At 33.0% G+C, this 11,849-nt stretch overlaps 1 protein-coding gene across 1 annotated transcript; it reads right to left on the bottom strand.

The window, feature by feature from the left end:
- Positions 1-2,654: 2,654 nt before the first annotated feature.
- On the bottom strand, positions 2,655-6,927 carry LOC132618488 (squamosa promoter-binding protein 1-like). Its single transcript, XM_060333526.1, has 2 exons — positions 6,501-6,927; positions 2,655-3,453 (listed from the first exon to the last, which is right to left on the bottom strand). Exons 1-2 carry the CDS (start codon positions 6,788-6,790, stop codon positions 3,189-3,191), a joined length of 555 nt encoding a protein of 184 aa, XP_060189509.1. The 5' UTR covers positions 6,791-6,927; the 3' UTR covers positions 2,655-3,188.
- Positions 6,928-11,849: the final 4,922 nt, after the last annotated feature.

Here is an 11,849-nt window from a genome sequence, read left to right on the forward strand (position 1 = left end):
TTTGATAAGATTAGCTTCTCTGTGCGTCACATGTACATTTCATGTGCCACAAGTGCATTCTGTGTGTCACATATGCATCTGGTGTCACCTAAATATTCTTATGTATATAATAGATTTTTTAAAACAAATATAAGGTCTAAGCAGAACAAAGTTATTGAGTTCGTTCAAACACGTATATGGTATCGTAATCCCGCCCCAGAGTGTAGATATTGAAAATCTACAGCAAGAAATATGCTTTTTAAGAGGGACTTTTTGTCTTTTCAATTATGTCGAAAGTAATTTTAACAACTTTCCAAAAAGAAAATACATTATGCATGTTAAACAATTGTACAGTGAGGATAGGATGTCATTTACTCTCAAGGATGCTCTCATCTTAACGTCGACATTTAGATATAAACGGCGTTCACACAAGAAGATATGAATTTTTAAATGTCTTTTAATGATCGGTGTATTTAGTAATTAGAATCTCGTGTCAAATATGTATCGAATTACTCTATATTAGAAATGGGGGTTGGGAAGAACGAACCAAGGCAAAATTATAATTTTCATGTTTCATTTGGGGTAAATTTGGAACTAAAATCAATATTCTATATATGTACGGACAATTTCATTTCCTTTATAATACACGTCATTAATTTTTTTTGTGTTAAAAATGTCTTTCTGACTGGTTGGATCGCCAGAATCTGGTCTATACTAGTCGTAGTTGACTATTTCTGTGTGCTCCATATAAATGCAATTTTTCCCCTAATTGTCATTTTGTTTCACCGCCTACTATTTTTCCCTTCTTCACGCCTCTCTCTCTGTCTCTCTCTTGCATACTCTCCTCTTCTGAGTTATCATAAAGGGATGAAACAAATCTGAAACAAGGATAGACGCACTCACTATGTTTACATGTTAGACACAACGAAATGTAGCGAACAACAACTTAAAATCTTGAATTCTGCCTCTTACAATTTCATGAAAATCCTTTTAAGTTTCACTAAACGAAAGTAATTTCATATTGTGGGCATGCATATATATATATATCTAGGAGTATTTATTTAAAATTTGACTATGTGATCATATACACATGATTATGTACTTCAAGAATCTTTGAATTAAGCTTTTGATAAACTCGAGGTTCATGGTTGCATAATTGCATGCATCAGTTATAAACTTGTTTAATTAAACTAGTTTCTAGACACGTGTATGCCGAATCAAGTAATACATGATTTTATAAAATGACAAATATATTATTAAAATAAAGCTCTTAGTAAATAATTATACATTAAAAAAAAAAGTAAAAGTTATGTGAATGATCAATGATTTCTTAGCTCGTCTAAAATATTAGTGAAAGTAGAAAAGTCATATAAAGGGTTATCTAAGAAAGTTGGTCTCCTGACCAAGGGGATTCGAACCCTTAAACAAGAGGAACATAGCTTAAAAAGTTGATTTTCTACCACTGAACTAATAGCACACTTTGTTAATGGGTTCCTAATTCGTATTTGTTATATATATACTAGATTTTTCAGTACAAATAAAGAAACCGCGCAAATGTATGGGGGTTCCCGAGAACCCCCATATAGCACACTAAATCCGCCCCTGCCTTTATATATCAGAAGTAATTGTTTGAATCGTAAAATAAAACTTTAAATATGCTGTATGTACCAACAATTTCATTTCCCGTTTATTTCCACTTTTATATAATACATGTGATTAATTCTTTTGTGTTAAAAACTAATTCTTTTGTGTTAAAAATGTCTTTATGATAGGTTGAATCGCCAGAATCGGGTCTATGCTAGTCGTAGTTGACTATTTATATGGTCAACACAAATGCAATTTTTTCCCTAGACCCTAATCGTCATTTTGTTTCACTGCCTCATTTTTTTTCCTTCTTCACGCCTCTCGCGCTCTCATACAAACAACCTCTCCTCTTTTGAATTATCATTAAAGGATGAAGCAAATCTAAAACGGGGATAAATGCATTCACTATTTTCATACATTTGACACAACGAAATATAGCGTCTATATAACAACTTAAAATCTTGAATTACGCTTCTTACAATTTCATGAAAATCCTTTTAAATATCATGAAATGAAAGTACTCTCATATTGTGGGCATGCATATATCTAGGAGCATTTGTTTAAAATTTGACTACGTGATCATATACACATGATTATGTACTTCAAGAATCTTTGAATTAAGCTTTTCATATACTCGAGGTTCATGGTTGCATAATTGCATGCATCAGTTATACACTTGTTTAATTAAACTAGTCAACTTTGATTGTAAAATTGCAGTAATAAGAACTAAGCAGCATCAATTTTTCTTCGCTCGTCCCTTTTTCCTCTGTTTTCTAATGCAATATCAAAACGTAAGGAAGATGTGTGTGTGTGTGTGGACTGTAGAAGAGGTTATAGTTTAGAGTAGGGCGAAGCTATAATTAACCTTATCTAATAGGAGTCAGCTAACACACTTTGGTCAAAAAACAACGTTATATAAATAGGTTAAAAGTTTGTATAGACACTTCTTTATATTCTATCTCCCTCTAGTGAAAATTCTAATCCGAAGCAATACTACTTGTTAAACTCTTCTCAAAAGTAAATGAAGAAACTAAAACACCGTAACAATTGGAACATGAATATATAGCTAATTGTCACCAACCAATAGTCCGTACAGATATAAAATTAAGGGATTAATAGGACACCCCATGGGCAATAGGTTACTCCACGAAACTTACAACTCAAACTAAACAATTAGGAGCTCAATGAGTCATGGACTATGCTCTTCTTTAAACTTATATATTACAATACATAGAGAAAACACCATAATAAAATTAAAATCGCGATAAATCCTCTGTCCTACTACAACTCTACAAGGACTACAACAACCTTAACGTACCAAGTCCTTAAAGTCACTAATTCTTTAATTACATTGAGATCACACATATCTTAATTAGATATACATAGCAGAAAGCAACCACAGATCAATATATAGTACTTATAAACTACCAGCAGCCATGCATGATTTGGTATTTGACAGTAGTACATTATCATAATGATAACTGATATTGTTTTTAGTGCAGATAATTGATAAATTAAGCCACTGGTGGTGTAACTGATGATGATTATTTTGCAAACGGATTACTTAGAACTATGACAGAAGAGAGAGAGCAATTATTTTATACTATAAACATGCATGCATTTTTTCAACGGAGATGGAAGTTTTTGTAAGTGGAATTCTCTTGGATTGATATGTGAACTCTTCCTCTGTCATCAACTTGACCACACATCATGTTGTTAATGTCCGTGTTGAGTGTCACTGTTCCTTTTCTGGTTGAACCTTCTGCAATATTATTAGGAGACTGATCTGCAGATGATGATGATGAATTCTTTCTTCGCCTTTCGTTATGGCCAGCCAAACGCCTTCGACAACTCCTCTTCGATTCATCAAATTCCGTCAGCTCATGAAATCTGCATAGTTATTTAATTAACCAAAAGCAGAACACACATTTTAATTATCATTATATTACAATAAGTGTATATATATGAAAGACATGTCTTGCATATATTAATTGGTTTGACAAGGACATGTACGTAGCGTTGCGGCAACAGTTTGAAACCAGTACTTTTCATTTGAAACTAATACTTTTGACGCATAACATAGTTTATGTATAAAAGTTCACTAAATTGTAGCGAATAGCAGGTCCGAATTCATAATTTTAAAAATAAAATAGGTTCAATGTTAAGAATCTTAAAAATTGAACCTATAGAGCCTACCCAGATCCGCATCTTTAGGTGCGAATAATTTTTTTTATCTAGCCAGTACCATTTCAAGAATTATGAAAGGATTTTAAAGTGTCTATATGAATCGTGTAAATAATTACGCTAGCTATCAGTATAATTTAACTTTGTAATTTAGGTTACTTTCTTTATTATTCAAGTTACTTTTTTTCAAATAACTAATTCCACTTATTATCCGTAATGATAGTAAGTACTAGTAGTACTTTTTTAGAGGACTTTATCATAATAATAGTTAGATCAACTAACAAATTAGCCTATTTGAACCTAATTTTCATGTACGTACGTGCAATAGCATACCATTTTTTGCTTAATATGTAATTAAGCAGAAAATATCAATCACAAGTACACTATCACGAAATCAGATCTGAAGCCAGGTGTGCATGCCCCGATCTGATTTATTATTAAAACGTGATAAATTAATTAAAAATGAAAGACAAAAAAGATCGAGATAAGGAACGTCAACTAATCATTCATTAATTAACTAAATTGTTTTCCTAATACATCATAAGAAACCAAAAGCGAGATCTTGTTACCTTAGCTAGTTTGCATAATATTTTAATAAGTTATGGTATTATATACTTAATTTGTTTTTAAAAATTAGAAAATATGTTTAATTAATTACAAAAACTTAAGTTACTCTTGATTTAAATCAGTTAACGAAATTTTGAAGGACCATTCTCCTATCTTTAATGCATGAGGAAAAACGAAAAGGTGAGGAACAACAAAAGTAAAAAGGGAACAATACACCATGACAAAAAATAAAAGCTAAGACAAAACATTCAGAACTTATTCAGTGCGAATCTGAATTGGGGACAGATTGAGAATTTATCTGTCATACTACAACTGCTGCATAATACATGATAAGTTCTCGATCTGTCCTATTACAGATCCTATGTGGTGTGAATTTGAATTAGTCGTGATAGTGAATCTGCATAATAAATGGTAAAACAAAACAAAAAAGTGCATAAATTAATATATGTTCTGAACTTGGTGATGTAAGATGCCTTTATAATTTATTCCCACTTTAAAAAGAAGCTTTTCCTTGCTATTTTTAGCATCTACCTCAACCACTTTTTAACAGCAAACAGATCATCAATGTTATGATATTAAACGAATTGACTTATATGAGGAACGTAACTAAACTTGTCAACCACTTAGTTTATGAAGTGAATCTAGGCAGTTTTTAATCTAATCTAATTAAACCATAGAGATGACACAGAAAATGACATGAAGATTGCCCTAGAAGAAGTAGGTGTTAAAGTAAAATATTGGTTTCCAATGATTTCTTTTACAAGGATATAAATGGTCAATCTCAACAAGAAAAACATGAGTACGTGCTATATAGTCACATTCAAATACCAGCTTTTCAACTACTTTACAGACAAATGTAATCTATGCAACAAATAAACAAATAGTCCCTTCGTTTTATTTTTACGGAAAAGGGTCAAATATACCCTGAACTATCAGAAAAAGGTTAAATATACCTCTCGTTATACTTTGGTTCTAAATATATCCTTCCCGTTATATTTTGGGTTCAAACATAACTCTTTGTTATACTTTAAGTCCAAATATACCCTTTCTCCGTTAAGATTGTTCATGATGGACATGAAATATGACGTGGCACTGACAACTCGATGAGATGCACACCACATAGCATGCCACCTCACAAACCCAAGCTATTTACCCCTCTCTTCCCCTTCTTCTACCAACACTACCATCTCCTCCCCTGCACAACCTTTGCCACCATTAGCACCTCTACACCACCATCAAGGATAAATTTTCTTCACCCTAGTTTTGATTTCTGTTTATCTCATAGTCTTAGATAAACTTGAAGTTGTTTTTTCCTTTCAATTTTACTTAGATGATAACCATCCAAATGACCAATCAAGAACGTAGCCATAAAAGAAAATAAATTTCTAGTTAACAGTTTCAGTTTTTACAGAAAAATGGTGTTTAGAATGCAACAAATTCATTAATTTATCTACAAGATAAATAATTAATTCACATGAAAAAACAACACTAACAAGAATTTCACACACCCAGATAAAAACTGAAATCTTGAACAACTTAGAAGAAAAAAGAAGTATGATCTTTCTTTGAAGGATACGTTAGAGTAAAGTTGAAACAACTCTCAGCGACTGTTTTTCTTGAAAGATGAATCAAAACTGGAGTGAAGAAAGTTTATCTTTGATGGTGGTGTTAATGGTGGCAAAGGTTATGGAGGGGGATGATAGTGGTGAAAGAAGAAGGGTAAGAGAGGGGTAAATGGGTTGGGTAGTGAGGTGACATGCCATGTAGTGTCCTTCTCACCTAGTTGATAGTGTCATGTCATATTTCATGTCTATCATAGATAATTTTAGTGGAGGAAGGGTATATTTGAACCCAAAGTATAACAGAAAGGTATATTTGAACCCAAAGTATAACGGGAAGGGTATATTTGGACTCAAAGTATAACTAGAGTTATATTTAACCCTTTTCTAATAGTACAGGAGTATATTTGACCCTTTTCCGTTTATTTTATTTATATGACAATGTTTAACCGAAGATAAAGTTTTTTGATACATACCTTAAGTACCTTTGGAACTCGTGTTTAAACATGTTGTCATATGATAACTTGTTATTAACGGTAAAATAAAAAGTTTAACATTAAAAATCAAAATATGAAAAAGTGTCATTTTGACTTTAGATCAAACAAAAGGTAGAGAAAGTGATCAAACCGGCTGCATTGTTGACAGAAGCGTTGCCGGAGTCCGGCGACGACGACGACTTGAGACTTTGCGTGGTATTCACAGACTTTGTGCCTCTTATGGTACTGCTTAGCATCACTTAAATCTACACTACATTTATCAGCTTGACAACTCCTTAGTGAAGAAGAATTTGGTGACCCTTTCTTATTAGTATTATTTGTTGTAATAGTCTTCTTCTTAGCATCGTCACTAGTGGAAATTAGCAACAAGTCATCATTCTTCTCCATGGATTTCATATGATGATGACCAGCTGTTCCCATGGAGAAAACTAAAGTTGATGTGAAGAAAAGAAGAAGAGAACAAAGGATGATGATATAGGCTTGTGGTAGAAGTGGGAATTTAATTTTGAGAGGAAAAAGGTAGAGAGTGATGTTTTTAGGACCACGTCTTTAAATCATGTATGCGTTTGTTTTTTGTGGATCTATTTATAAGGTTGGGGTGGGGGGAAATTAAAGTATAAATGTCAATTTGACAAGAGGAAAAATACAAACTAGTGTCGGTACATGTGTGCGTATGAGAAGCTAAAGAATGATTAAATGAAAGCAACATTTGATGCCCCATATTAATAGCAGAGCCAGAAATATAAAGAGTTAACTGCACACAACGATGTCAGGAAATTCAACATACAGTACATATAAATATATAAGAAAAAAAAATACTATCTACACATAGTGTCATTTTTCAGCAAATCTAGACAAGGATGGCTCCGCTTTTGCCGAAGGCAACGACAAAATTAATATCTGTTGATGAGTTTAAGTTATATATTTCCAAATTAATTGGCTCGTCGATTTTTTTTTTATTTTTTATGGACTTCCTGTTGCAACCCATATTTTTTATAGACTTCCTCGGAATTTGTGTGTTTGTAGTTGTTTTTACACTATTATATTCAGAGGCGGATTCAGAATTTAAAATTTGTGAGTTCCCAGCTAACAGTATCTGTTGTTACTGGGTCTCAGCTCAAATTTCTTATATATTTGAAGGGTTTCACTTTATAAATACAAGGTCCGGATAAAAGTTGTGGGTTCCCGCGAACCCACACTCAATGGTGTGGATCCGCCTCTGATTATATCACCTAAAAAATATCTACAAGTGTTTTCTTAAAATGTGAAATTTGTGGTCTTGAAGATAAGGAATGTTACATCAACAGGTAAAGATGACCGAATAATATAAAAAATCATAGCATGAGGTTATACAGCTTAAACTCATGATGTTGATATTGATGATAGTCCAAATATCTTAAATGCCTATAATCAACCATCTATAATTTTATTCTCCACTTACTTAAGCTTAGAAAAGTAAATCATGACAACCTTGTGGTATTGATTTAAGGACAAAGCAAATGTACTATCAAACATATGGTACGTCCTTTTGATGTTCTTTGATCCACTCGATTGCTTTCCTTAGAAGTTAAAATTAATACCTAACTGACATAAACAAATTTAAGGTTGATAAGTGCAAAACTTTGAAGAAGATAAGATTATAATTGAGGAACAATTAAAGGGAAAACGAAAAAATATCATCTCTACTATGCTCATTATTATTTTTCCATAATAATTCTACACTAATATAAGACTATAAGTATCACAATATTTGATGAAATTGGACAGACGTATACTATTCGATCCAGCTATGATTGATCTGCTTTATTCCCGAAAATATCAGTTAACTTTTCTACCACTTAAGAAAAGAATTTGTTTATTTTTAGGACAACTTAAAGAATATGAAGAATTGACAATCGCTATTTAGCAAAAACAATTTGAATCCGAAATACACCCCATAAAAGAAGATTAATATTATAGCCTAATGTTTGTAACAGCCTAATGCACCTCTTAAATATCGCCTAATTTTTGTAACCGCATAATGCACCTCGTAAGTGTAGAGCTAGCTGGTTTTCAATCCGTCTCTTCGGAGACATCCGATAAAACTGTAACAGTATATAAATTAGCTAGTTCCCAATTCCGCTAAATGTCATGTATTTTTAAATAAATTTCCTTCATTTATTAGCTACAACTTACAAGCTCACTTTCATCGATAAATTAGAAGAAGAAAAAAAGATTACACATATAAGATATGTTCTGACAAGTGAAGATGAAAATGTTATGATTGGATAAAGAACCAGGATTAAAGTACAATCACAATTACCGTTTAAATAATGAAATTATTTAAAAAACATATAGTTTATACAGTTATCACCAAGACTTGTATTGGGATGGATAGAATCTTTGCATCCTTAACAAGAGGTCTTTGATTCGCGTCCTGAGAATAAATCAAATTTTAGTAAGGAGCATTTTCTCGTTACGCGCCACGAAATCAGACTAGTTGGAATCTAAAATCCATACCGGACATTAGATGAGAAAGAAAGAAAAAGCGTACAATCCATATAGTTGAATCAAATTCTATAGTTACAATTGAGAGAGCTAGTGACAATAGTGACGATGAATATTGTAGGCATCCAAAAAAATCGAAGATAAGAGTACATGGTTGGCATTGGGTTGTCTTAGCTACTCGTGAGTGGTGGCCCCCTACGCAGTTAAATTAAAAGATGTTAGGTTGCACTACGCAGCAGACAGGTTTCGAATGGGAGGATTCTTTGGTTGGGTTCCTCTAACCTGAGGGAATTGCGCAATTAGTCTTGTAAACATGGACGAAGTTGATTGATTTGACTTTGCATCAACTTTTTCGGCTTTTACAAAATGGCGTTTAAATCAATTTACTCGCACCTCTTCATTAAATATCGGTTATCTTTCATCAGCACATAAGTATTAAATTCTAAAACACTAGTTAGGAGATTTACGAGCTTTTCCTTAGCAGAAGCTGATCTACAGCAATCACGACTCGTGCCACCAATCGTCGGAAATTCTCATGAAGCGGATGAATATTCCTCTTATTACCACGGCCGAAAAAATCCTAAGTGATGCAAAGAGTATTTTTCTTCTTCTTTTGGATAGCTAATTCTAGCCGTCTTATGGTTGAAAATCGTCGCTCTTCCGACATTTATAATGGCGTATTTGTACGTTATATGATAGGGTTTAACTCGCATCCTTTATGAGTGGACCCGACCCAAATGTTATTTCCAACACGAAGAAAAAGTAGATCTAGCATTATAGATTTATAGTTTATAATAAATTGACCACTTATATATATAGTGTAATATTTAGGCGAGTGGGTGAAATCGACTTCCTTTGGAAGAGGTAGCTACGCCCTAGATATCCGGTGAGGGCGAAATCAAAACTTTCACTAAGAGGAATCAAAACATAAAGAAGTAAACATACGAAGAAGATAAGAGAATCCAACATATTGTAAATATATGAAAAACTTTTTTTAACCTATAATTTTCGTAATTTTCGTCGTGTGAATTAACTTCCTTTTGCAAAAGGTAGCTTCGTCGCTAACTTTTTTTTTTTTTTAAAGCAAATTCACTAGGCGGGGTGTTTAGGATTAGTTTTTATTTATGTAATAAAAGCGAAGCGCAAAAGAAAAAATACAAGCAAGGAGACTAGGCCTTACCTTATCTTACATCCGTAACTCTGTCCGCTAAAATTTATTTTGAAATCTTTTTTTTTTTTTTTTTGGTTGTGTTCGCTGTAATTGGAACCCTGGATCTCAAAACCTTCATCAATTTTGTATTTTCACTTCTTTTAATCTCCACTTTGTATTTGAAGCAATAAGAAATAGAAACGTGGCACTGTTCGTGCTTGCATTGAAGTCTGATAATTCATGAACTGGTGTCTTTTCAATTGAGTGAAAAAAGGTACGATTCCTATTACAGTACGTGGTGGGGATGGCATTGTCCGGCCAAATAACCCAGGGCAATTCGCATTCTTTTGTGGTGATCTTTACATTTTGACTCTCATATTTGAAATCTTTAATTTTGCCCTTCGATTAAAATTTATGGGTTTCAAATTCGAACTCCCACACAATTAAAATTTTAAAAAAAATTCGCAAGGCGGAGTTTAAATTTCACTATGCCCCCACCGGCATACACTTGTGAAGGAATTACCAAAGTTATGCCGGATCCGGCATACTTATGCCTTATGGGCAGACTTGGCATAAGTATGTCGGGTCCGGCATAACTTTGGTAATTCCTTCACAAGTTTATGTCGGGTCCGACATAAAAGTTTGCCCATTAAAGGTATGCCCCCATCGGCATAAACTTGTTAAGGAATTACCAAAGTTATGCCGGACCTGGCATACTTATGCCAAGTCTGCCCATAAGGCATGAGTATGCCGGATCCGACATAAATTTGGTAATTCCTTAACAAGAGTATGCCGAGTCCGACATACACCAGGCCCAAACCTTGCCTTGCAATTTTTTTTTAATTTATACTTGAGCGGGGGTTCGAACTCAAAACCTCATGATTTCTGCGTGAACGCTCAGAGTTGTAATGCAAAAGACAAAAATTAAAAACCAATAATATGAGGGACATAATTTAAAGACCACAAATATAAGGGGCAAAATTTAAAGATCACCCCAGAAGAAGGGCAATCCGCGCAAAAAAATGAATAACCCAATTAAGACTTTGGGCCCATTTGATGTACTTTGTAGTTTGTACATACCGTCCTACAGTTTGCACTTGGTCGGGCCCACTGTTTTCACTCCTTTTTCTATTGGGCAATTTGCACCGATTGGCCTTATTCGGGGTGGTCTTTAATTTGAAAATTTTGCAATCATAACTACCTCTAGTTTTACGATCATAGTTTCTGATATATTTCATTGTATTCCATTGTATATACGCATACTATAACTTTATATTTCTTAAGCAATCAACCATATTTCATTATATTCCAGCGTATATCTTTTCTATATTTGGAAGTTTTCAGATCTTTAGTAATTTTTGAATTCAAAAACTTTTGATTGTGATAAAAGTTGAGAGAGATTCATGAGCTGTTATGGAATGCGTGAAATATAGTTGATTTAATTTAACTTACTATTTAAAAAGAAAAAAAAAGAATTTGTTAAAAAAATATAGCCTATTTTTACTCAACCCGATTTTGTATTTCCATGTATTTCACTGTATTTCAAAAAAATTGTTCCATAAATAGCTCCTGATTTCACTGGAGTGTGTTTACTGTTCACTGTATTTCTCTATATTTCAAAAAAAATAGAAATACACGCGTTTTTAAAGAAAAGTAGCTACGCTTGGTAATTTTGCATTTTATAGTTATATCTAGTTAGAAGCCAATAAAAGGTAGCTATTTATATAAGTTTCACCTTTAATTTTGTCCCTCAAATTGTTGATCTTTAAGTTTTGACCTTCACTAAAAACCCTCGAGTTCCGAGTTTGAACTTCTGCTCAGTTAAAATTTTTTAAAAAATTT

The sequence above is a fragment of the Lycium barbarum genome, chromosome 11 (assembly GCF_019175385.1).
Source record: "Lycium barbarum isolate Lr01 chromosome 11, ASM1917538v2, whole genome shotgun sequence".
In the NCBI taxonomy this organism is placed as follows: Eukaryota; Viridiplantae; Streptophyta; class Magnoliopsida; order Solanales; family Solanaceae; genus Lycium; species Lycium barbarum.

Coding starts and splice junctions, on each gene's coding strand:
- LOC132618488 (XM_060333526.1), bottom strand. CDS start 6,790: ATGGGAACAGCTGGTCATCATCATATGAAATCCATGGAGAAGAATGAT. Junction 3,454..6,500: donor TTCTGTCAACAATGCAGCCG/GTTTGATCACTT, acceptor ATAACTATGCAG/ATTTCATGAGCTGACGGAAT.